The sequence below is a fragment of the Lethenteron reissneri genome, chromosome 17 (genome assembly GCF_015708825.2).
Source record: "Lethenteron reissneri isolate LAM-NWPU_2019-01 chromosome 17, ASM1570882v1, whole genome shotgun sequence".
Lineage (NCBI taxonomy): Eukaryota > Metazoa > Chordata > Hyperoartia > Petromyzontiformes > Petromyzontidae > Lethenteron > Lethenteron reissneri.
Window position 1 is genome coordinate 1,568,429 of NC_083795.1, and position 27,875 is coordinate 1,596,303.

Sequence of the window (27,875 nt, forward strand, 5' to 3'; positions counted from 1 at the left end):
AGAGCAACTGATATGAATACAAAAATCAGTTCAAGTCTTGGGCATGGTCAACTGAGCTGGTCAACACTCGCGAGGTGGATACTGAGAGCACGGCCTATTGTGGCTGCTCTCCATGGTGAGTGGCCACTTCACGTAGAGCAGGCTCGCCTTGCCAAACGAACGTCACAGGAAGTGGACACGACCCATCAATCATGCGAGCGTGGGGACACAGACTTTGACTTCAGGCACTGTGGTATTGCGTCAGCTGTTGTAGCCGTGTTTGACAGGCGAGCCAAGTGATACTTGAACTATTCCCGTGCGTGGTGAAGTACGGTCACACGACCCCCACGGCGTGGCGGGGGGTGGGTTGGTGGGGGAGGGTGCACATTCAATTCAGCAGCGGATTGACAATTGGCCATAGATCAAATTTTAAAAAATCATAGCCAAGGTCTGCGTGTACATTTCTAGACGGTTAAACCATTAATTACGACAATAATGTGGGCAACCATCCCATTGCAGGACCCTCCTGAAAATTAATATTGAGACTCAATGAGTCTTGATGTGTACACCAAGTCAAATAGGTGCCCTGCTCAAACAAGCAATGGGAGCAGCACTCATCTCTAACGATGTCCTTGACAGTGGCGTAAAGTTCACATTACCACGGCAGGGGCTAGTCTGCTCCAGAAGAAAACCACTGGACCAAGTTGTTATGGATTTTACTTAACAGCAGTAGAGATATTTTAATCGATAATAAAATGCACACTGGCATGCATGCACGTGCACAAAACCACTTGTACATGCATGTAAAACAAAACACATTTAACATCAGACGCAACCCAAAAACAAAAAACCGGGTTCCTATTTGATGGCAATATATACTATTAAAAAATTCGGTTGCTTGAATTTGTGTCAATTTTCAAAATTCCAAATCACCTCTAATCCCAGCTCTGACTACAGGACGGTGTTGCCACAATTATGGGTCTCAAATTCCCTTACGAGTGCCATCAACTAGCAGGCAGTGGCTCCCGGCATGCACCACGCATCATCGCTGTGGTCATGGGGGGCTCTCTCTCGGCTTGCACACGGAGACGAGGATTAGAGGACGGACTCCGGTGCGGCTACGACACCACGAGAGGGAGCTCTGGCAGTGACACCTTAAAGTTACTCGCAAACAAACCTCCAAACGTGTGTTGGCGGCCCAGGATACGCAACCCAAGAGTACACACATTATGTAAGTGGTTAACTTGGTTTTTTTTGGGCTGCGTCTTTAAATCCACACACACACAAGCACCGGAGCATTGACGTAAAAAACACATTTGTGCAAACACGCGGGAACGGCATGACGGCACCACGGCACACAGGGCACCAACAACAGAGCGTGCCACCATTCATCATAAACCCGTGTCGTACTGTGGGGTTCGGCTCCTCTTAAAGGCCCCCATCGCCATCTCCTGCGCATGATGCAAGGGCACGCACGCCACGCGGAGGGTGAGTACAATTTCACACGCTCGCCGTCCTGTGGACGCAACCCCCGGCGGAAACGTGGGGCACCTGTGATGATGACTGGCAGAGCAACGCTTGGGATCAGCGGTGCCACCACCACAGCCGTTCTCATGGGCCGTGTTCAGCTGCTGCACTGTGCTCCTGTCACGCGACGTCTGCCTCCGAGTAGACCCGTCAACGGTCCTCACACGGTGACTACAGGCGTCTAAAGTCAATAGGTCATCACAGCTAATGCCGTTGACGACAGCACACCCTTGCTCACACTTCTCTCCTCCTGCCAGATCCCACAAGTTGTCGAATGGTTGAATTCAACCTCAAAGTTTTGCTTATAGAGCATCCTGGAACAAGGTCTCCCCCCTTGGTCATCGAGACCTTGGGTGCCACGCTGACGCCGGCCTGGGCTAGCTGCCGTCCTACATCCTGCAGATCCACCCCCGCCATCGCAGCGCCCCCTCGTCCTCACCACATCTGATAACAAAGCTTTGTTTACAAACACAGCACGTGTGGTAGCGATGTGTGACAAAGAGTCAAACGGTGGTAGCCAAACGGTGAGTAAGTGGTAACGATGTTATTCATATAGACGAGCCAAGGTAACCCCCGCCCGCGCCCCCTGAGATTTGACCTCGTGACCTTCCAACTGCGAGCCGGGTGCTCTGACCACAGTTCCAGCGAGCCAGATTCAAATGCCATCAGGAGCCCTCTAGGAGTGACCCGGGGTTTCCCTCCCATCACATGACAGTAAAGGTGGCATTCTTGCCTGGGGTGCACTTCCAGGGCTGGCCGAGAGGGTTGCACCCCGCCTCATCGTGAGAGGTGTTGCACCACACCTCCTCATTGTGAGAGGTGACGCACTACACTTCCTCACCCTAAAAGGTGTTGCACTACACTTCCTCACCCTGAGAGGGTTACACCACAACCTCCTCACCTTGCCCTTGTCGAAGTAGCCGATGATGTCGCCGTAGAGCATCTCCTTGAGCTCGCGCTGGGTGTTGCCCTTCTGGGCTCCTCGCAGGTTCAAGTGCGACGCGCACGGATCGTCCGACCACTGGCGAACGAAGGGAAGGGGAAGGGAAGGGGGAAGGGTGCCGGCAGGGCAGCGACGTCACGCAACGAAGCGCGATACTTCGCACGGCGATTGAGTTTTAGCCGCAACACAGTACTATGAGGCCAGCCACATTAAGAGGTAAGGTGATACTGCACGTTACAAGGCGATATTTAGACAGCAAAAAGCTCAGTCCTCCCAGCATGCATTGCACGTCACGTTAGATCACCATTCTGCGCGTGTTTAATGCACAACGGCCTTGGTGTAGACCGCAGACGATTTTAAATTGTGGCTATATTATTTTAGTCAGCACTAGGGCAATGGGCTAACTGCCATCATTGCCTCCCGCTGCCTGGTGAGACTGAACGCGGTACAATCCTCACTGCCAAACGGCATCCACGCTCGAGTGAGAGTGGGGCGGTGTCCATCTCCATTGGCTGCCCTGAGCCAGTGGTGGACAACGTGAATTCACATGCCGAGGACCACTCTTGCCGACGAATAACCGCTGTCGATTTTTCCAAGAGGTGGTATTCGTTTAGCCAAACCCGGAAGTTTTGATACGATGATCCGAACCCCAACTGGGATTTCAACTCGCACACTTCAGACTGTGAGCTCATCACTCCAAGCACACTGGGCCACGTGGGAGGACTTTACATGCAGAACGATAAATCATTCAATTAGGAGGAAAGCAAGGGCCCATTGGACGTGCTCACTGCAGGAACCCTGGGGGCTGGGCACGTTTGGCTAATGGGGGCCAAGGTTCAGGATGAGGAGTCAATGAGGCGAGTGAAGGAATGTTTGGCTGCAACGCGCGCGGAGCGCACGAAACGTTTAACACAGGAATTTTGACAATCAAAGTCACGCGCAAAAAAATGTTGCTTTCAATGCAATGATAAAAAACGCACTCTTAAGTCCATTCACATTGCGAGTGGTTGCACAGTCCCGTTTAGCAAGCCGCTAGGCAAAACCGTTTCGTTATTTATGATGGGTCAACAAATTGTAGAACCTTAATAAAAAATCTTCGCCGTAACTTTCTGTGCTTCCGCTTAAGAGGTCTTTTTTTTTTGCAATGAAAGAATAATATAATTTACATTTAATTTATTTAAGCAGCTGAAATCTCGGAGTTTTTTTTTTTACAAAAGCCCCACCTATTGTCAGCATTATTTTTCTCACGTGAATTGCTATTGCATGCACGATCTCGCCAACCATCCATTCAGTCTCAGATTTATAAGGACTGCTCCACTCATTATTTGACAATCACAAATGGAAACAATGCACAGGCATGCATTTAATGCGACGCGAATACATGTTTAACGTCCGATGCTTTTTTCTTACAATATTTGACCCTGACGGCGCTATTCGCATCACAAGCTACGAGACAAAGTGTAAACTCGCAGAGCGATGCTGGAGAACAGCGCTCGGTGGTGGATCTCACAGAGCAACCTCTGAGGTCCGCACTGCCACCCAGACTAATGTTCGTTGCATGATAGTAAAACCGATATTGAAAAAAATTCTCAACACTTCGTCACATTAAGTGCAGAATTGTATTTAACGTGATCAGTAACATTGATGTGGGGTTATTGGCGACTGTGGGCTGAGACCATCAACTCACGGAACCGGAGAAATGGGTTTACGCACCCAGGATCTTAGCGGTGCCGCTGAGTGCGATGATTTCTGAGCCACCAGGCATCTCTTCAATCTTATACATTTTAAATTATTAATACTGTAGCATTTACTCGTGGTATAGTCTTGTTCGTTTGCAGACCAAATATTTTTATTGCCATTAAATAAATTGCATTTATAATGCAAACACTTATTAATTTACATTTTATTTGTAACTACAGTCATGTTTTTGAAACGGTGTTTTTGCCTCGTAGCGCTTTGCAAAATCCAAAATTGCTTCTATTTTGCCGTACTTACTAAACCTCAGGCCTCCCTCAAAAAAGAGATTCTCGGTGCAAAATGGGTTCTTCTTACCATGTTGCAAATAAAGGTCATCTCTTGACTTATCTACCTCGCTAGCGTTCCAGAATTTTAGGGGCGATACTCGCAGCACAAGTTCGGAGCAACGGTTCTCCGCTGACTATACGCGATGAAAGAACGAACACCCGCAGCCCAGAAGTCACGACGGCACGCCACTGGCATCTATTTGTGATGGTGGTGGTGGATGAGGAGCAGTGTGGGGTTTGCAGAAGCCTCGCCTTCAGCAGGTGGGTGTAGAGCAGCAGCGTGTACCCGGCCTCCGTGTAGTTGTCGCACTGCAGGTGTAGGTCGTGCAGCTTGTACAGGTACCTAGGAGGCAGCAGCATTCGACCACTTGCTCACCGCTTTCTCTGGCACTGCGTTCCCAGCAGACCTTTCCCCATTGCTTGACACACGCAGTGGTGCGTGAGGGGGGGGAACTCATCGCTCTGCGACAGGCCTGATGTGCAGGCACGTATCGGAAGCCCTATATTATACATTTTCTTTTATCTTTTGTGCACAGGTAGCCAAGGTGGTTCAGTGGACCAATATCAGGCCTATTTACAGATCTGGAATCGCGTGTTTCAGCCACCAATGATTAAACTGGTTTGTCAAGTATTTTATTTTGTCTGTCGCTTAATTCAGACAATCCAAATTTGGAGGATTAAAACAAATGGTTGATATCCATGCAAGGAAATATATAAAGATGCACCACCAAGTGTGGGTAATAAGCCTATTGAAGAGACTCCAGAAGTAATTCTGCTACATCCTCTTCTGAGGGCCAACCATCACCGCAAGGTGATGTTCCACCACTCGCTGTCCCGCGTGGAGACCACAACAACGCGGCGATGCCCATGGCACGACTGACGCAAAATGAGGAAAATAAATCCACGAATAAACCAAGTGAGAACTAAACAATCCATATCCAATTAAAAACGCCCACACAAACTCATTTGTCATAAACGTTGCCTTAAAAGGGAACAATATAATATTGGCAACAAATAGATTATGACGGACGTGTGGATTTTTTCTCTTTTGTGCTTGTGTGCACCACTGCCAGCAGCGTCACCAAATACTTAGTGTGGGAATGAAGTCCGTTCTCGTCGACCTCTTGGGGGTCAAACTCAGGGCGTGGCTCAACACTAGAGGCCTCCCTGCCCGAGGCACAGCAGCCACGGGATCTCTGATTTACGAGGACGGCGGCGGCACTGCCGCTGCTCCGAGCCAGCCAGGTGTGTCCGCGAGGCTGAGGGTGCGCGCGGTCCGGGCTTCGGGGAGGCGTCGGAGCGTAAATTGCGAGCGACGTCAAATAAATCAACGCAATTTTTCCGTAGAAACAGTGCGGGCTCGACGCACGCGCTGCGTAGGAAATGCACGGCCGTGCCGCCGCAAATAATTTAACACCGGCCGCTGGATTTATGCAGAAATCCTAAGCGTGTGGCAGCAGATCAGTCGTATCTTTTTATTGTGTGTTTTTATATGTGGCAATGCGCAGAGTGTTTCAAATTAAATGTCACACCCGTGGCAGGGCCTAGGTTTGGGAATCGTGGTAGGGGAGGAGGGAAGGGAGGAGTAGGAGAGGGGTAGGAGAGGGGCAGGAGGAGGAATTTGAAGAGGATACCTATTCATGGAGAATTTTTGTTTCTCCAGAAGGAATTTGTTTTCGACAATAACTGCATGACGATTGCTCTTCCAAGTATTGTTGGGCACGCCGATGACTTTTTGGAAAGTGGTGGTTTTGGGATGATGTTGGAGGAACGGGAAGGTGCCCCAGCCACAGGAACTCCCCTGGCTCATTTATTACAAGGCAGGAGTTAAAAATCCTGGTCAGAGTAAACTCAAGCAATAATCATCAACATGATCTCACCAATGGTTGGTAAAATGAGTAACATTTGTTGAGGCTAACCACTTGGTGACCTGGCATAGGAATGTGGAATGCCTACCCTTTTGCTCAGGATTCGAATTTTAATTGAGCATTGCTCCAACGTTTGTGAGAGCAAAGTGGCTGATGACTTTGAGAGACGAGGACACGTGGGGACACAACGGTCAATTGTTGCACGTGCAGTCAAGTGTGGAACACATACACGGTTTGTTGTGTGCGGTTCTTAGGCACTGTGCAGTCGGGCAGGCGCTGTGTTCAGACCACGCAACTCACAATCAGAACACCGAGAGCTCATGAGTTTTGGTGCCAGGCACGGTGGCTCGTTGTGCTCACCGTATGTAGATCTCTTCCCGCTCGATTTCCTTGTAGAAATTCTGGACAAGACAAACGCAGGACACCCGTCAAACATCATTCTTTTCAATGTGATTGAAGGCTTCAGAGCTGTTATCTTGTTTGCGTCATACGTTCTGTTGCTGTATGACCCTGTACCGTTACCATTCCATTGTAATGTGCACAGATGCCTACTTTATTGAGGGCGACATTGGCACGTAAAATGAAGATTGATTGATTGGCATAAACACAAGTTTCTGCCTTGATTATCTCCCCTCTTGAACATGTCTTGGATCCTAATACAAGACTGCCTGAATACGCCTTGACAATACGTTTAGAGGTACACTTCTCCAATGTAACTGCAGCAGTGTAACAATCCACCACCCACCCGTCTCTTCACGTGGCCATTCGACAAACTGTCACTGTTCAGGGAGTGGGATTCAGTTCACAAACAGATTCCTGTTGTTGCTTATTTATTTTTCTTTCCCTAACGCTGCGGTGGACGTAGCAGCCAGCGGTTCCCTTTGGGAAAGGTGACGCGAAACCCATGACATTGAACACGAACAGCACAGAGAGAGAAAAAACACCTCGATTATTACAACAGGCATTTCGATTGCATGTGCCCTGAACTCGACGGTGGATATTAACTGGCACATTTCGCGTCCCCAGTGCAGCGCATGTGAGAATTACGACTCCTTGGTAGCAGGGCAGCCTCGGGGGGAGAGAGACAAAGAGAGAGACACAAAATCCGGGCCTGCGTGGTGGTGGTGTTGGTGGTGTTGGAGAGGGGCGAGTGGTGAGCACGGCACGTCGTCCACCCACCAGCAGGTTGACGGTGCAGCTCATGCGGTTGTCCATGTTCTCGTCGTGCATGATCATGCGGTAGTCCAGCAGCCGCTCCAGCAGCCGCTTCACCACGATGACGAAGCTCTCGCCCGGCTTCGCCAGGTACTTGTGCCGGCGGCAGCTGTCGAGGAGGCTGCGGCGGAGAGGCGACGGCACGCGGGGGGGGGGAGGTCACAGTGAACGGCGATCCTTCGGTGTGTCACACCCGACAGCTCCACTACCTCTGCTTGTCACATGCTGCACCTATGCTCCGATGTTCACCGGAATCGTGCAATAACTCACATCTTCTCGAACAGGACCTTGTACTGCTCGTCACCCTTGCCTCCTTCCACCTCGTGGTCCAACTTGGTGATGATCTCATTCTCAAACTGTGCACACGGACAGGGCCACAAATGCCAAAGGGGACCCAAATCACAGGCGTGAGCAGTTGTAAAATAGATGAGGTGGGAGATCGGCTGAGACATGATCATCGGGCACACACATACACATGCAATGATATTTTTCCAAGCAAGTTGACTCAACAAAGCTAAATCTGATGACAAGGTATTGCTCATTGCTCGCGAGTTGCTTAGGACTTCAAAAGGCGTTCGAAAAGGCTCAATCAGTAAGGAAATTTTACGTCAGGTTTACGAGTGACGAAGCTTCAATTGATACCGTCAATCCACCTGGCCTTGATCGCCTAACAAAGGGTCAAGGTCGAGGCTACGCTCACCCACCACAACCCTGGCTTGGGATGATGACTGCCACCATTCCATCCCCCCGCTACGGATGACCATGAACACGTCCGTTTGAGATGACAGGCACGAGCGGCATTGCGAGTTCAAATTCTGGTCGGAGGTCAACTCACGCCATCATCCTTGTGGGGTCAATGAAATGAAGCTCCGCTCTTACTCCGCTGATGAGACACTGTATATATCGACACAGATGCAGAACGTTGCTTGTATCCAATTACTGCTCCTGAAATTATGCATTTCCAGAAGGCTGTGCGGGCCGATGCGTTATATAAATAAATACCTTCATATTTTATGTGGATAGACAGATGGATATATATAAAGGAGGCATATCATCTGTTCATTTTGTTAGAAATGTGTGTGTACACTCCACAATGAGACCAATGATAATTTGTAGTTGCTGTATTCAGTGGCATCACAAGGGTGAGTCTGGAGCCTTGGTAGACTCAGGAAGGGTTGCTGCTGTTTCACGGCACTGACGCTGGACAAACTGTGTTCTTCCCCACGAACCGCTAAGCCACTCGGTCGCCACGAAGCCACATGCAGCTCACGGACAAATGTGCTCTTGGGCTCGGTGGAAGAAGCTTCAGTTTAAATGTGAAATTTAGGAGTCAAGGCACGAATTGCAACACGTACAATAAACTTTGATTGGTGCCAGTGTCATTTATCTCAACCTAGTTAAGTCTTGAATGATGCCGATGATGCTTTTGACGGAGGGTCTCCTGCCAAAAAAGTAATATCAAAGAATTGTCTTTGCAATTGCATTTTTTTTTCCACATGCAAAAAAAAATCCCTAAAACAACGAATCGGCAAAACATTGCAATTTAGGACGCTCTTGAAAATAAATCCTCTCAGTGTGGATTATATCGCGAAACTAAAAACGTTCACGTGTTCATTCTGTTTAAGTGAGCTTTGGCCACTGCTTATATGTTTTGGTGCGGAGCCAGGGACATTGATGTTATATTTCCTATGGAAGGGCCAAGTGTTCGCACTGTTAATGTCCTGCAGAGGGGAGGTCAACAGTGATGGGCTGAGTCGACCTCTTTGCCGAGATTTGAAATGCAACCTTCAAATTGCGGAGGCAGGCGCTTCGCCACGCATCCACCCACCCAAACAAACTGATTATTACATTAAAGTGTAAAAATGGAAATGTTACAATTTTCAGAGGCACAATGCTTCACATTTCCCAACCAGCGCGGCGTCTGCCAAGACATGCGGTTAAATGAAGCCACTCTGATTGATGGGCCTGGCATTACAGGTTTGTGTACTTTTATTGCTATATTTAAAACCCGTGCATCGTGCGTGCAATTTGCTGACAAGAGAACAAAAACAATTCACAAACAAAAGCAAACAAAGAGCGAATGAGGAGCAAGGAGCGGTCACGTTCTGCGATGTCAGAGGGCACTACGTTCCCTGGGTTTAATGGCACGTCCCCGCCGGCCGTAATGATCCTGCTGAAGGAGGTGGGGATGCCATCCCTGATCAAACTAAACTATAAAGTATAACTGTATTTTATTTTAACCACACCGAGCTACATATCTCTTTTTCAGAAACGATCTGGCCACAAAGGATAATTCACCGAAGTGGCTTATCGCGTGGAAATGTATATAACAGCCAAATACTCGAAATGCGTGTTTCTAAATGTGGAGGGAAAAGCCCAGAAAAAACTCCACACGACCATGGAGAGAGACAACATGCCAACTCCCGAACCCACAACCTCCTGCATACCGGGCGAGGCAGTTAACATCTTGCTACCGTGACGCCCCTTGACAAACAGGGCCCCTCCCCTTGGCACTGGGCCCAAGTGGTGGATCTAAGTGAACACCGTCAGTTCTCTTTGTAGAATTCGTTTTGAAACGTGGTGGCATGGGCAGGGCTTATTCGAGAAAAAAATACGTTCTCACTTTATTATTTTTCATCCATAATTGAATGGCAAAGCCTTGACAGATTATGGCAGAGGTTCAAAAGCCACTCTAATTTCGCCAGCCATTATAAAATCGCACTAAATGAGAAATGAAGCCGTGCAGGGGGTGGGGAACGGAGAGTGTAAATACAACACATCCTATACACCAGGGGTCTCATCTCCACCCACCGCCCTCGGCCAGTGGCTGGGGTCAGTGGCTGGGGCAGTGGCTGGGGTCAGTGGCTGAGGTCAGTGGTTGGGGTCAGTGGCTGAGGTCAGTGTCTGGGGTCAGTGGCTGGGGTCAGTGGTTGGGGTCAGAGACTGGGGTCAGAGACTGGGGTTAGTGGCTGGGGTCAATGGCTGGGGTCAGTGGCTGGGGTCAGTGACTGGGGTCAGTGACTGGGGTCAGTGGCTGGGGTCAGAGGCTGGGGTCAGAGGATAGGGTCAGTGGTTGGGGTCAGTGTTTGGTGGTCAGTGGTTGGAGTCAGTGGTTGGGGTCAGTGGTTGGGGTCAGTGACTGAGGTCAGTGTCTGGGGTCAGTGACTGGGGTCAATGGTTGGGGTCAGTGACTGAGGTCAGTGGCTGGGGTCAGTGACTGAGGTCAGTGGCTGGGGTCAGTGGTTGGGGTCAGTGGTTGGAGTCAGTGGTTGGGGTCAGAGACTGAGGTCAGTGGTTGGGGTCAGTGGTTGGGGTCAGTGGTTGGGGTCAGTGGTTGGGGTCAGAGACTAGGGTCAGTGGCTGGGGTCAGTGGTTGGGGTTAGTGGTTGGAGTTAGTGGTTGGGGTCAGTGGCAGGGGTCAGTGGCTGGGGTCAGTGGTTGGGGTCAGAGGTTGGGGTCAGAGGTTGGGGTCAGTGGATGCGGTCAGTGGCTGGGGAAAGTTAAAAGTAGCCGCTCGCAACGTCCCACAAAGCATTACTCATGTTAGTAAAGCTAGGGGGGGTATGATGTCATATTATTCTGTATTTTTCTGAAAAAATCTCACCGTTAAGTTTGAGTTTTTGATATATCAGAGAAAACTACAAAAACTGAAAGGAGAAACCCCACGAATTCAACGTTCCAACAACCAAAAGCTCCACACAGATGAATTCAAGAATCCATTTTCTATATTTTAATCTCCTATTCTATTTACGCGCATTGCATTATGTCCAGGAGCAAAATGCCAATGCCGAGGTCTGCTCGCCATGACGAGAGAGGGCTTCAGGATACATTTTGTGCAGTTTTGCTGCTGTTCCTCCTCCGCTGAAGGAGCACAAACTACAGTGGTTTACTCTTTGGTCCAAATGGATGTCATCTAACACGTAAATAATTACATGGCTCGGATCTTTGTCACTGTCGTCACGAGCAAAGGTGCCCGAGAGGATAAAATCAGCTCGTGTGCGCGCCGCTAAATGGATTGCGACATCGCAGGAGCGCACGGGGTGGCGACGGCTTGGGAAGGGCTTCAATCATCAGTGGATTAATCGTGGCTGATGACGATGATGATGGCACACCTAAAATACTTATAATAGCCACTTGTAATGCGCACAGTGTCCGCTCACTGTTATAGAGGCGTGAGGAACCGCAGACAAGCGAGAAGGCAGCCATGCAATGAAATGGTGCCAACAATTGCCCAAGTACTGCAGTCCTCTATATGTTAAGGTGTTATCGGTCAATTATTGTATGTTTACATGCCGGAGGAAATCGGTGCATCCGGAGAAAACCCACACGGGTAAGGGGGAAACACTCTATCCAAGACAGACAGAACGGGTGAGTCCACATTATTGCTGTACCGCCTTCTCCTGCCGATCTCTGGTACGGCTTTTCCTCGACACCCACGGACAGGGAGTTTCACAACATTCATGCGGTGATCCACCAACCCTCGCCGCCACAGCGTGGGACTACAGACCCGTGCGTCACCTGCACTTTTACCGTGCGCATACCCATGCCAACGGTGTACCAAAACGCGCTTTGCGTAACGATGCTGTGGGCCGGTTGGCGCGAACCTTCTTGAAGGAGCCGTTGAAGTGGTACTCGCACTGCATCATGTCGAAGAAGATGGGGATGGTCGCCTTGCGTAGCTCGGTCTCAGGGATGAGAGTCATCTCCAGGATGGGTCCCACCATCTCGGGGATGAAGCGGATCTTGTGGGGACCTGTGCGGAGGGGCACGCGTGCACCACACACGTGACTAGGGATGCAGCAGAGGCACTGCAACCACAATCAGAAGGTTGTTTTGTTGAGTTCAAGTGCAAGCTGGCGGCTGACTCGGATAACCGCGTTTCCGGTTTCAAATAAAATGAGAACCGCTCTTTGGGAGGTCTGACAGCGGTTGTCCTGAAGAAAGACTGGCCTCTTCCAAAGGAATGTAAAATTTAAAAAGAGCAGTCCCTAAAAGCTGAACGATCAATGTTTTAGTTGTGTGTGGTGTGTGCAGTAATAACCTATTATATGTACGTTGAACTTATTTCACACTGTACGTAGCCAACCGTGCTAAGCCAAGTTACGGGGGAAGGACAACAAACCAAACACAAAAAGCAGTTATGTAGAAATAATTTTCAATCTAGATGATTTAAAAGCGCATAGCTCCAGCATGCTTCCTAATATCGGAAGGAAGAGCGTTCCAGCCGACCGCAGAAGTGCATCTGAGACCAGCAATTTCCCTACTACCGAGACCCCGCTCGGTGTTTGGGTGGTTGAAACGTAGATTTGAACCCGGGAAGTGTCAGCGACGCTGGCTCAGTAGCTCCGACGTGGCCATGGGGAGCCCCCAGAGCCACTCGGCCACCTCTGGATGCGAAAAAAGACACTTTAATCAATTTTAATATTTGCTCCATTAAAACGCGACCGATCGGCGGTGCGGGTGGACATGCAGTGCCCAACATGAAAAATGCTTACGTTCCCTTTGCAACACAGCTGGCCATCCAAGTAATGAGGTCAGTGCTAATGTTCCACGCTGGGGGATTTGTGTAAGCGTGGGCTGACTGTAAATGCCGGTGACCAAGCAGCCCAGTGCAGCGCACGCTGCCACTGGGCCGAGTTGAATCGGACATTGTCTCCAGGGAATTACCAAAGTTTGCCACCTACTATTAAACATGAAACATCTAGGAACACAACGTGGAAGAAATGTACGATGATCTCATAAGCCATATCCCAAAAACTCATTAAAAAAAGCTAACAAATGTCCTTCCTAACTAACCGTCAGAGCACTCGCCTCACAGTAAAAATTCTACAGGTTCAAATCCTGATCGAGGAGTGACTCGGCCTCACTTGCCTCCGGGGGATACATACATTTACACTTCTTTGTGAGAATTCGACAGTGGGAAACCTATGGGGAGATTGACCAACCCCTACCATGGAAACATAGAATTTTCACCACTGACTGATGTCTGCAAAGACGAGCGCACTGCCACACTGCACACGTGAGCAGAAATGTTTTCATTATGACTCTGAAATTTCCATAATTGTCTAGATCTCACGCAAACACCGATGATGAATCTCAACGCTTCCTTTGCGGTGGAGAGGCGAGAGACTGGACGAGAGCTGGTGGGGCCCTCCTGCACGTTGCTTGCTGCAGCAGGAGGGCGATGACTCTTGCCTGCGTCCACGTGCTGAGGTTCTGTGCTGGGATCCCTCCGCGGCCGTCTCGCTTGTGTTCCCAGGGTTTCGAGGAGCTCTCGGTAAATGCCGTCCATCCCGGCAGTGTCAAACGTGGCAATATTGGTGGCCAATATTGCCACGTTTGACACATAGGCCTTTATTATGGATAATATTGCCACGATAATCTCCTCCAATGTATATCGGGCACATGTTACGTGGGATGACGCTGGGCACTGCTGGAGGTTCCTGCATTATTCTTTCTGGACCTCCCGTCCTGTGCACCTTGCTTGATGGGTTTGTTTGATGTCTGCATGTGTGCAGCGACAGTTCTCAGACATCTTTCCTCGCTGGGCCTTTGTGGGGTCGGCGGCCGCCAGATGTCGCAGTAATGCCCCCAGGGCCTTGTGGCCGGAGTCACTGAATTCCCAAGACTCTCATGCCACATTTCCATGACTTTATTCGGGCAGCCCCTATGTCCATCCGGGTTGCCGGTATTTTCGATTCTGGAAGCCAGCGTGGAATGTAGGGGCTTCCTGAATCCATGAGGGATGTGATTATTGGTAGTGCCAGCGTTCAGCGCTTCGAGAAACTGATCGAACGCACTACCCGTGTGTCACACACGGGTATATCTAAGCGTGCAGATGCCCCGCTATGTCATCACAAGCCCTCATCTGCCAATTAATGCACAGCGGCGCGTGCCTTGCGTGGCGAGGCACTGGCTGTGCACCGCTCATGTTTTATTTACACCGCCCCCCCAACCCCCGATCATCCGCCACCCCCCGCCCCAACCTCGGCTTCAGAGTGCACGTTACACCACGCAGGGGATGCATGGAATTGAGGTGGAGACGCGACGGGTCATTCCGGCAGGAGGCTGCCCGCGGGGCACGTCCGTGTGTCGGGCACGGTGCCAGAAACAATGAACACTCATGCTGGCGCTGGCAGCGCTCAGCACGGCCCCACACAGTGCAGCCACCAACGTTAGAACGACGACAACAACAACGTCTCCTTTGTGTGACCAAGATTATTGACCTTTGAACATTCGCCGTGTTTTTATTTTATGTTTTACTCAAAACATCAAATAAATAGGTGCTTCTTGAAAAGAAAATGCATCCTACTGAAGACAAATATTTACAGCTCCTAAAGTTGAAAAATATGTAATTATGCAGTAAACAGCAAGAATATATATTCTATGGTTCTTTCGGTAAAGTCCCGTAAATAGAAAAATTATAAAATAATGAAAATAAAGTTAATACAAAATAATAATATATATTTATATTATAAATGAATACAATACATTTTCAGATTTACAAACACAATTTGGGATATTTCAGATTTTCAGATATTTACATTATGCACGAATAACAAAAACAAGTCTATGATTGCTAACACGAGTGACGTGACCCATGGCACGTGACACCACTTTAAGTTGGAAAGGCGTGGAAGTGATGTCACAGTAGCGATGTCATTTCTGGTCTTTTGATCAATCCCATACTAGTTATTTATTTTCATCCTTCAAACTTTTCATACACAAGCCTTCATTTTCGTATTCATTCAAATATTTGGAGCGCATCCCCAGTATTCTATTTAATTCATCTGTAAGAGTGGAGTAATTTTCTGTTATCCTAATTGGGAATGTTTTCCGTAGTTACGGAATTAGAATATTTTTTTTACGGCTCTGCCAATCCACGCGATGATGGCCGTGTGAGTTATTTGACCCAACTTCACCATGTTAGTCAGCGCCGGATTAAGCTAGTGCGGGGCCTGTAGCACATTTTATGAAGGGGCCCTAAATAAATAAAAAAACACGTAAATATTAACACACATTTTTTACTTGCATAGTAAAGTAATTGTATTTTTTTCATTTTGCTATACAGCCGGATAAAACGACAAATTGCTAACCTTAAACACCCAGTCGTTCATAAAAGTTGAAGGCGGTATAGTACTATAGTAATAGAGCAAGTGCAGAATCACTGAACCGGAATTGACAGCTTGAAAGCATTTAGCGCGGGGCCCTTTAAAGTGCGTGGCTCGTAGCATATAGAGGATAGGATAATCCGGCAACTGATGCCAGTCATTGCCGTTTGGTGAAGAGGAAAGGCTTAGAACCAGTTCCAATACCACTTCGCCACAAATGGTCGCTGCGGCTGGGAACTCAACTCAGGTGGCCGGGTTCAATAGCGCGGGACGCTGACCACTGCGGCACTTCTACTTTCTCGCATTGAGTACCTGAAGGGGATGGAAGACACTATATAATAGCAGCCAGTCCGTCCGTAAAAGACAACCACTTTTAACTCTCAGTTAATCGCTACAGATTGTAGGGGGGGGGAAGCGTTGCGAGCAAGCGCCCAACGAAGCCGCGACGCTGCTTGGTGGAGCAGCGGACAAGAGAAAACACCACCTTGGCAACCTCGGCACTGACCGCCAGGTACTCAAGGAGGCTGAGTTGAGCCCGGTGAGTCTGCAAGTCATATTCGGCTTGTCACTGGGGTGTGCTGGGCCAGGAATGAATCTTGGGTTGATTGGATCACAGCGCAGTCCGTGCTAAACACCACTGGAACACTCTCGCCACTCTCTCGCCATCGTTGGCTGTTGACTCGCCCTTCTGTTATTGCTTCGACTACCACGGTCGCTGCTCCCACGAGCATCGTGCCTTAATACCGCCTCTAACCTCAGGGAGTTGTTTCACTCGATTGTTTCTTCCCATCGGCGACGTGCTAAACGGCCACGTATAACGGGACAGAACGTTTGCGTTACACCTTTGATTCCTCATATTGATCAATGTTGTTTCCCCCCCAAGCTCTAGACACCTTGCTCAATCGGTGTGTTTGTTCGGATCTGTTGCGCTATGACTCGCACTTTCACGTTGCTGGCTGCTTTACATTCCAAGCCTTTAGGGTTGCCTAAGCAACTGCAAATTATAAGTATTCGTGCGAGCCATCGGTGCGCACACCACGACACGATCATCCATGTGCGCGCGCACCCGCTACGCATTGTTTACAAAACATAAGCGCGAGGGAAGAGATCGGTCATAGGAGCTGTGACGGGGAAAGTAATGACTGCGGGGTTGAACTTTAAAAACCTGACAGCCAAGTCTATGATTGAGGAGACGGGCGGCGAGCGTTCCATGGAGACAGGTCGACGCCCGTGCAAGCGGTGTGATCAAAGACTGGGCGATTAGTGGGGAGTGGAAGGGGCAGCAAGGCAATGACCTGCCGCGGTGACGGTGTCAACTTGCTTTCGGGAAAATAAGGTCATAATCATACTCGGGTTGGAAATTATAGTGCTGTGGTTGCCTCAAGTCAAAAGTCTGTCTCATTAAACAAGCATAGATTCGTTTTCACCGACAGTGACAAGCGTCGAGTAAACCGTGTCATTCCACAATGCTGCGACGGAGGTCACGTCTCTCCCAAGGAGAACCACAATGGACGTTTAACTAAGCGGTGCTCATTTTATGAATCCAGAGGGCCAATGGGCTGGGTCAACCGCTAATGGAGATTTGAGCAGGCAAAGTTGATTGCAGATCAATTGCTCTCACGGAAGTGCCACTGGGCTAGATGTTGTAAATACTAATTAAGCTCTAGCAACACAAAGCCACTCTTTTTGCAGGCTTTGGATTGAGTTTCAAGAGACCAAGAGTTTTGTTTCCATCCCAGCTAATCAGACACAAGAGTGCCAATTCACATGCTGACACAAAGACAATTTCGATTGACATTTGGCAACAAAAATATGACCGCATTGCAGTTTGTTGCGCTAAATGCATGTCTGCGCCTACGCCGATCGCACACAAGAAGTTTATTAAAATTGAAAAATGAAAAAAAAATAGCTGGCAGGCGAGAGTGGGATTCTAAAAATGTGTCCGTCCCCTCAAACGCATTTGTAACGGCAAACACAGCTTTTCACTCGTCTCCCCCACACCCCCCCCAGGTCTCCCACGATCGCTTTCGCACCTCCTTTACTCGATCTTAATACATTCAAGGAGCGATTACTCGCTTAGGGTCCCTCTGAGTGCCTCCTAAAAGCAGGGACGGTGTCGCCGTCGAGAAAAAAAGCGCAAGGCAAAAACAGAAAAGCAATTTGGGTTTGCGCAAAGGTCATTCGCAGGCCCATGCATTACACAGCCAGGGGCTGTTAACATGTGCGCTTGATGTATTGATCTTCTCAAGTCATACATATCCCTTACGCAAAGGTTTGGGCCCTAGAGAAATCGGATGAGGGGACACTGCTATGGATTGCCAGGCACGGCATGCCGAGGCCCTCCGTGCTACCTCTGCCTGGCCCTTTGGAAAGCTGCTTGACAATAATATGGGATTTAGAGGCCTTTAAAACACTTAAAGAGGCTGAACTTTGGCTCGCAATTCAAGTCAAATTGTACATCTACTCAAAGCGGCATTGCCGGGTGGCCCAGAGGCAGTCGTGCAAATGCACATTCCAACGGGTGGTGACAGTGCCGGTCTTTGCACGGAATCACCACTGATGACTTCCTGCAAAGTGGTGCCAATTTGATCGACCTTGGAGAAATGATCGGCTGAGCCGACCACAACTGGGGCGTGATCCCCGTGACGTTCTGATTGCGAGTCGAGAGATCAGTCACAGCATCCGCCAGCTTATACATCGGTCGTGCTGGCCATGCAACCCGTCACGCTGCTGTTGCCAAGAAAGATCTTTAATTGCTGCTCTCCACCATTGAACACGTGTTGTTTGTTAATAGCAGCAACCCATTGTTCCCTCTTCCCCCATTACCCATATTGGCCCCCTGTGAAGAAAAAGGCTGCCGTTAAGACGTCTCACCCTGGCAATGAAGGTGACAACTCCGACTCGGTCCAGTGAGCAGATTGGAGGGGGGGGGGGATTTGGTTAAACGTCTCAAAGGTCTATCTGGCAACAGTTCTGAGTTAAATGCCTGTAATCCAGTGACTTGTAATTCATGGGTCACATTTTGATCGTACCGTGTGCAAAACGCTCACCTACCAGAGTTGAACAGTGCCTGTGGTTGACACCATGGTGGATAGTCGGTTGTAGATCTCTATTGTAGGGTTTGAGCGTGACGGCACGCGCCTGTGACCCCGGCGCTTTAGAGGTTCAGGGTTGGGGATCACAGAGGTCGTTGTGTGTCCAGGAGATGGCAGTCTAGCAAGTTGGTTCCTGTGGTGCTACATTTTGAGTGTCCCGCCCCCCCCCCTCCCCCCGTGAATGTAGAATTTCTGTCCAAACCAAACTCTGAATCATGCAAAAGCTCACGTGATACAATGAGTTGTCTGCTCTTTCTGGGTCACATATTTTCCATGCAAAGGCTCGATAACGGGAGGAATTTAGCACACGTATAATAGTAAAGTGCATGGGCAAGAGGAACACACAACTCAGAGGGAGTAAGATAAGAAGGGTTTTTACTGTGTGTATGTGTATATGTGTGTGTGTGTGTGGAAATAAAAACGTTGGAAACGTTCTTATGTTGTCCACGTGCGGCTTGGCATAATTAAATGTGGTCTCGCAATATTGATGAGCAAAAAGTCATCTCGGTGTTAGGATCCATGGGCCGGGAGGCACATTATCTCGCAGAGGAACATACATCATGCATTGGCAGGGATAACCCTTCACCTGAACGGGGTGCAGTCTGAACACAAAAGACCATTCCCATCTTATCAAGGTAATTTCCAGAAGGGGCACCATTCGCTCAATGATTAATGCCGCTTCGGATTTGTGAAGGGCAGCAACACAATCCTAGCCTGGATAGCGTTTTTCAAGCGTCGTCTAAAAAAGTGAAAAGGAGAGCTACAAAAGCTGCATTGGGCTCACCGCTGTGAGCATTAAGCAACTTTGATTGAACCGGGTGGCACGCCACTGAGATTCATTATCTATCTCATTTTTAAACAGAAAGGAAGCATGCTGGAGGATCACAATTATGCGGTGGCAGTGAAACAAAAAAGATTTAAAGCACGGTGACATTGGCCTACGCTTGTGAATGATTAATGCCCACCCAGGCAGCAAAGCCAAAGGACGTTGATGGATGGATGGTGCTGCAGATAGAGCACACAACACACAATCGGACGCTTGCGAGTTTATACTCTTAGTTTTTTCGGTAAAGTCACGTAGGTAATAAATGAAATTAAAATTAATAAAAAATAAAATAATAAAAATCACGACGTTTCGGAGGCAACACAAGTCATTCAGACTCTGCCTTCTCGACAGACCTGTTCTCCACCTGAAGACGGCTGCTTGCGTTGCGGCCGAAACGTCGTGAGAATAATTTTATAATGTTTTATTTTTATTATTTTCCTTCTACGTGACTTTACCGAAAGAACCAAGAAGAAGTCTCCGTAATCAGGTGGGACCGTCACAGCCAGATTTGCTGTGTCTGGCTGTGACGGTCCCACCTGATGACGGAGACTTGTGTTGCCTCCGAAACGTCGTGATTTTTATTTTTTTATTTTTATTAATTTAATTAAAATTTTTTACCTACGTGACTTTACCGAAAAAACTAAGCGTATGAATCCTTGCAGTTACGAAAGCTTCCAATCTAGGATTAAAGCTTACGAGTTTCATTTCTGAACTTACAGAGTGGAAGTGCAACGGATAGACAAGATCAGCATAGCTCCAAGCTCGTTTAAAATTGGTGACACTGACTTTGTGAGCATCTGAATTACGTTTAGAAACATTAAGCACGCTCTGTACCATTTTCATAATTGTGTTAAATGGCATACGAGGTTAGCGGATACGTACATGCCATGATAAGCAATTGCAACTATTGGGACCAACAGCGGACTACAGTTACACGTTCTGTATTTATGGGAAGTGCAGTTCACTGTCACAAAGTAGTTTGCATATTGCAATGCAAATATTAAGATGTAGGAAAGAAGCAGTGTAAAAAGAGAGAGAGACAGACAACCGCATGAGTTAAGAACAAGAGCTTTAACAGAGAAGGGCCAGAGATTCGAGGCAGTTGTACAATAATGGCTATTCTAGACTCGAAGACCAGCAGAGGGAAAGGAGTGACCTCTTCCATTATTCCGGGAATGAACGACTGGCAAAATAAACGCAGCGATGCAATGATCAAAGCTCAGAGAATTAAACAGTTGCGGGGGCACGTTGCTATCCGCTAAAACTTTTTACCGTGTTTGGCGCGCTCCCACGTATTAAAACTCGACGCGGAAACAAAAGTCACGGAGAGGGCAAGACCACTGTGAATGCGTTTTCCATAACTGCTTAGCCGTGCAGCAGACCACAGCCGTCTGTGAACCGGGGCACACAATCGGAGCAGACACAAGCGGTAACGTTGACAAAATTAGTTTTTTTCTCGTTCAATTTTGAAAACCATTTGCTCTCGGAATACAATTTTTTTTTTTTTTTCCGTGAGATCGCGCGGTCTTCTGATTGTGTGCCACCTTCGGGAAATGTTTGATGGTGACAGGCCGTAAGGAATAAGAAGGACGCAGAGAAAAATACAGACAAGGTAGTGCTCGGCCAATAATAAATAAAGCGAGCATGTAATATTCAGCGCAATTAAATATAAATGCATGTTTTTTGGAAAGGATGCCTATTCCAAGAGAGCCAAACACACAGACGTGGAAGACACATCAGAGGGAGAAGGGGCCGTGACTGAAACAAGGAAGAGAAAATGAATAAATGTAAAAATCGCAAGAGCCAACAACTTGCTTCAAGGCTCCACGCAAACCACTTTAAGCCGCTGTCGAGGCTTTAGCATTGCCCATGTGTGGGTCTGAGCGATGTTTTGAGTGCGTGTGTCTGTGTTACGCTGGTACTGCCCCAGGTACTTGCAGCCGAGGCGATCTCGGAGACGTTGCTTTAAGCTCGTGGGGCATTGTGAGAAGAATGTCAACTCATTGTCAAGTCAAGTTTTAATGGGCTATATAAGCCAATTTGAAAGACTAGAGAGATTAACTTGAGTTAACGAGAAAGATGTTTGATGCAAAAGTGATGCCTGTGTTGCTGTCAGGGTCAAAAAGGTAGCGTTGAAAAAAAGAACCGAAAAATAACCGACTGAACTTTGATTAAAGGGGCATGTGGAGAAAGCTGGGTAGCTCATAATCGGATGTTAGAAGCACCTTGTATGTTAGAATAGAACAGGAACACACCGTAAACAGTAATAAAATCAACAGGAGGTTGTGATGCATTTGGGATATGTGCAGCAGGGTGAAGGGCAGGTAAATTGCGACCGGCATGGGAGTGGCACGGGGAAGGAAGCAACTCAAGGGAAAACCTTGAGCCAGAGGTTGGGATACTGTGAGAACAGAGCGTGGAGGTGAGGCGTCGTGTGAGAACAGAGCTTGGGAGGTGAGGCGTCGACCGTAACAGTTTTAGGAACTGGCAAAAAGGATGTCACTGACGACGAGGTGTGGTGGCAGCAGCGGCGGCAGTGACTGTAATAACCCCTTCATCTCATGCCGTTGTGTTTACTTTCTGCAAGGGGAATTTGCGACTGATGACTTTGGTTTGGTCTTTGATGCCGGAGTCTCGTAATCACTTCGCATAATGGCTGGCCGCCGCGCCACCACACCGAGTTACAATTACGCGATGGGCAAAAATACGTGTGAATTGTCAAGGCAAGAATTTATGGACTTACGTATAAACCACTCAGAAAAGGCAGAGAGATGAACTTCAGTGGGCCCAGTGAAGGTTTATGGTCACGGAGCTTTGTTCCGAACGGCGTGGCTTTTTCAACCGCTCCTGCGCACTGCGGTTATCTGGACAGGTGGTTCTCGTGACCGAGAGGGCAACTCACAGTCAGGAGTTTGCCAATTCAACCGCGAGGCCGAGTTCAATGAAAAGCAGTCCAGTGGATATGGAAAGTGGGCTGTTGTTTATCAAATTAAAAGGCTGGTCCCTGCAATAGGAATGTAGAATTTGACAACCAGTGGTTTAAGACTGCCAAGTGAGATTTTCAACTTGGCTAAATGTGGATCAAGATGATTGCATTTGTATGCAATGATTAAAGACAGCTCTAATTTTAAAGAGTTTTAAAGATGATCGTGGAATATGTACGTTTTTATTAATCTTAGAAAAACTTTCCAACCTTCCCTCGGGTTATCCTTAGCACTTGGGACAATTCAAAATAATAATAAGTAAATAAATTGCCATCCAGGATGCAACGACTGAGAATTATTTTGACAGAATTTCCCAGCATTCCGCTTTCGTTCTTGCTGACCACACACAACAGGAGTCTGTGGCTGTTTCACAAAATAAATGAACGCCTTTGGTGCGAGGGTGGATGTGTCTGCTTTGCGTTCGTCACAGGCCAGGTTTCGTGCCTGGCACGGGCCACTCAAAACTCCCAGAAGCCACAAATCATTCAGCAGGGTACTCGCAGGGTGAGGTGTGGGTCACAGCATTCATTAAAATGAGGAAATTACTGCATTCAATCAGCCCGGGGTTTCCTAGGCAGGGCAGAGATGCTAAATTACAGCCATTTGCCCGCTGGGTTGGATGTTGCGGTGATGCGCGCTCCCTCACCGAGGTTGTACCACATGTCCCGGATCTCGAATCCGATGGCTCGCCGCATGTCTCCGTGTCTGAGGGTGGCGGACGCACGTCGAGATGCACGCGCGCACACAGACGCACGCACGCGGGCACAAACACACGCAGCGCTCGCGCACGTACGGAATCACGCGGCCAGACACACGCACAGATCGAACGCGCACGCACGCACAGCCAAACACACACACACACGCACAGCCAAACACACACACACACGCACACAAAAGCGCATGCAAAAACACACAGGCACACAAGTAAGCAATCGGCAAATGATATTCTAACAGCTTAGCATGCATCCTGGACACACAGTTTCAAAACAAAGTGCTGTGACCATTTGTATAACACCTATTGCCTTGACCTGGGATGGTGATTCACAGATCTGTGTCTGTCTCTCTCTCTCACACACACACAGCGTCTATTCGAGAACAAATTTGGGAATGAGCCACGGCAAACAGAAAACAATTCACAATTTGTTATCACTGATCTTGTAATACGGGTTTGAGTAAAACGTTAAAAGAGACATCACGGCAACACACTCCGCTGCTCCTCACGCGGTCGTCTGGCTTGACCACCTGAATGTGAAATTGCAGCTGTTGCTTTGCATTTACATCAGAAAGAAGAAGACTCAAACTTTAAGAGAATAACAAAACAGAATCTGTAAGTAGCAAGCAGAAGGTTTCGCTTCTACGGCACGTTGTGCTTAACAGCCCTCAATCACCATCTGTAATTTTACCACGTGTCTCCCTATCATTGTAACTGTACCACGTGTCTCCCTATCATTATAACTGTACCACGTGTCTCCCTATCATTGTAACTGTACCACGTGTCTCCCTATCATTATAACTGTACCACGTGTCTCCCTATCATTGTAATTGTACCACGTGTCTCCCTATCATTGTAACTGTACCACGTATCTCCCTATTATTGTAATCATACCACGTGTGTCCCTATCATTGTAACTGTACCACGTGTCTTCCTATCATTGTAACTGTACCACGTGTCTCCCTATCATTGTAACTGTACCACGTGTCTTCCTATTCATGTAATCGTACCACGTGTCTCCCTATTAATGTAATCGTACCACGTGTCTCCCTATTATTTCAGAGGAATGAATGGATCACCAGAAACATGGGCAGTTAATGCTGCGTGGGGCAGCAGTGGCTGCTAAACAGGAGCCGGTTAAGCTACTCAACTTAAGACGAATAAGTTTTAAGTTGAGGGCCCTTATGTACACGCCCTGCCGTCTTGTCACTCTGGCGTTGTGTGGATCACTCGAACGCGTTTCACGACGCGGACCGGTCACGGCACGGAGTGGATCGGTCACGGCACGGAGCACGAGACAACACCACCACCAAAGAGTTTGCTGCGATGCCCTCTGTGGCTTGCCACGTTAGTCGCGGCACCAGCCTATAACAAACCAGGTTGTGCGCGGTGGAAACACAGTGCACAGGTTCAAACCAGCTGAGCTTCCGAGATCATGTGCAATCACCCGGAGAATGTGCGCGTCTGCTAACTATGCAGAATATTGGAAAGGATTTTATTTTGGCGACATGGACATTAGCCGCATCGCGTTCGCCATTTGTTGCAGAGAGGGTCACGGTTCAAATCCAGCAGCCGCCCTGATTAATACTGCGGGTGCATTAACCTTCAAAGTGGATATTGAAGATCCCATGGCATCATTTGCAAGCAAAGGCCACTAAGTGCCGGCATTATGGTTCATATTTGCCACATTTGAAAAGTGACCTGCAAAAAAACTCAATTGAAACTTGCGTGGCAATCGTCGCCCCCCCCCCCCCCCCTCACTTCAAAAACATGGCAGGATCCTCCTAAATAAAAGTCATGAGACTCGGTGAAGCTTTCCTGGGTGAACCAGGAGAAACGAATTCCCTGCACGTCTCCCCCGCGACGGCGGCACGATCGGAATGTAGCTGGTGATGGAAAATAACGATGACAAAACAACGGGTGTGAGAGAAATGCAAGGTGCTGGATTATTCCCCCCCCCCCAACTGCGTCATTGTGAGCCACGCGTTTACATTCGCCCAACGCCCCGCGGCAGGAACGGTAGCAGGAGACTGTAGCAGGAGACGACACTTCTGGTTTAAATACGTTGGCGGCGGACAAAACCACGAGGAGGTTTAACGTGAGCTGCAAGACTCGGCGTCTCTTGCCTGGCATTCATTTGCTGTAGGGGGGGTTGGATGTGGGGGGGGGGGTGCAACACAATGAGTGAAGGCCTAACATAAAAGCACGCCTACGGAAAATGGTAAACAGCACCATTAAGCTTGGGCACTTGCTGTGGAGGCCAGGAGGGGTTTTCGCTGGTATTAAACCAACAGCTTGTTTGTGATGCATTACAGGAGCTCAGTTTTGTTATTAGTTAACAGCTGGACCCGGGCCGGGAGTGCTCGGTTGTGCGTCCCAACAGCGCTGCTGGGAGGAACGGCAGAGACACGAGCGAGCGCGCTTGCGAATGGCCAAATTACTCAGTTCATCGCGCGTGCAATTATCTTCCTGTGTTATTCTCGTTTTGCTCCAATTCCATGATGAAATTTTGAGCAGCGGCTGGTGAAAAAGTTGTGGCTGAAGGATGTGTGAGTAATGAAAGTATTTAGGCCATGGCTGCATGTAACAAGGTCTTTATGTAATGTCCTGCTTTGTGGATACGAATCCAATTTGCACTGATCAACAAGCTACAGGAAAACAGCGATAAGGGTGCGTTACACTACATTGCCGCATTAATATTTACAACAGGCCATTGTCGAATACCAATTTCTCAAGACCGTTGAAGGCACTTTGCAATCTTGTCTAGCAGCTGATGTATAATTACATTGTCGCTGTGCCATGGAAATCATCATTATGAGCTGAGAACATTTAGTTTTGGAAAAAAGTGGAATATCACAGTGTTGGGCAGTGACTCAAGATGAACAAGAATACTTTAGAAAACTCTCTAGCAGGTCTCTCTCTTCCAAACCCTCTTTACTCTTTGTTAAAAGTGTTTATTTGTAATGCAATCAAACATTACATTTTTTAGTCCCCAGAGATGGAAAGCGTAAAATGAAGTCACAAAAACATTAAACTTTGTACAGTTTTTAGCTACTGGGATGAAACCATTAAATTGCTGCACTGAAAAAAAAACTTTCATATTTACTTCAGTTAAAACTCAGAGCAAAACAGCCTGGGACCTAAAGGAATTAAACAGCGGTACCCATCTTCACATCAGCAGCTACCGCCCGACAGCAATTGAGTTCAATTGAGATTCAGAAAACTAATTCCATATCAGACGACCACTGAGTGGGCAACCGCTGAGATTCTGGGCTTGAATCTGGCTGGACACCTGAGAATCAAGCAGGAGCTCAAGAGCATCGAACCAATTGGTCTCGGCCCAACCTCCACTGGCTGAACGCAACAGAAAAAAGACATTTGTGTTATCGCTTCATCCTTCGTGAACCTTTTCTTACGTACGTCCCTCGATAATTCTCCTCGTGAAAGTGCAAAGCCAGGAGGGCTGCTGGGGGAGGCACAGAGACGACTGCTCGGCTTGAGCAAAGGCGCCGCTTTGCGTGCTTAGCATTCGGCACACGCTGGTGATGAACACTACACCGCAGCATCCGTCGCTGGTTAACCGTTGCTAATGCCCGCTCGCAGTGGCTTTGACGGTTTCACAATTAATTTTCTCGCGAAATTGCTTTCCCTTTCAAAAACGGAGTTCATGTTAATCATGCCTCGTGGCAAAACGTGTGCATAAAAGAGTCATATGTGTGCGAGCGCGCGCACTTGTGCGTGTCTCTGTTTGTCTTGCTGGCCACCCACCCCCTTCGTGTGTCGTACCGGCCTTCAAAGGTGCTCACTAAAAGCACTTGCCCCTAAAGTCAGATGAAGGCTGTATGGGGGATCTTTGTACGTATGTATGCGTCTAAGCATGGACACCAACCTCATCTTAAAGGGGCGAGACTCCGGAGTTCCTGTGGCTAAATCCGATTTACATGAACATAATGAGGCAAAATGAAGGCAAATTTAAAACGATGACATTTGAAAAACGTGTAAGGTTAATGTGCCCGACTAACTCGTAGACACGGTAGGCGATTCAGACTCTGGTCAGGGGTTGACTCAGCCCATCATCCCTCCTTGGTTGACAAAGTGCCGCGTTGTTGGCAATCAATGGTGGTTGGTCCGATGCAGTGACCGGGCCCCCGACCTAAGGAAAGTGGAATTCCCAGCGCTTGCTCAGGGCTACCGGGAGAGAAGGCCACCGCCCCATACTCACTCGAGCAGAGAGACACTCTGACTGGACTTGCACATCATGGGACCTCCTTTGCCAATACCAAAACATGAGAAGAGGTTTTCCCCTTTTTTCTGGCAACAAAACAGTTGTGTTAAGATGTTAAAACACCAAATTGAAACCTTTTACAAGGAATCACGTCTGCATTAACCACAACACTTGTGGTCAGAATGCAAACAAAAAACACTCTGATAATATATGCATTGTCTTTGAAACCGATTGGTTTCAGTTTGGTGTTTTAACATCTTAACACCTGTTTTGTTGCCAGAATAAAGGGGAAAACGTATTCTCGGACTTGCACAGTTTAGCAAATGACCTTGTTTTGACCAGCAAAAGCTCTTTTGAGGGTCACGT

At 48.2% G+C, this 27,875-nt stretch overlaps 1 protein-coding gene across 1 annotated transcript in view; it reads right to left on the bottom strand.

The window, feature by feature from the left end:
* Positions 1 to 27,875, bottom strand: part of LOC133343304 (dedicator of cytokinesis protein 1-like) — a 316,745-nt gene that overhangs the window by 22,982 nt on the left and 265,888 nt on the right. The window contains 7 exon segments of the mRNA XM_061552782.1: positions 2,408 to 2,527; positions 4,726 to 4,816; positions 6,702 to 6,742; positions 7,521 to 7,677; positions 7,827 to 7,912; positions 12,161 to 12,309; positions 23,219 to 23,277. Coding sequence (XP_061408766.1) covers positions 2,408 to 2,527; positions 4,726 to 4,816; positions 6,702 to 6,742; positions 7,521 to 7,677; positions 7,827 to 7,912; positions 12,161 to 12,309; positions 23,219 to 23,277 — 703 coding nt within the window.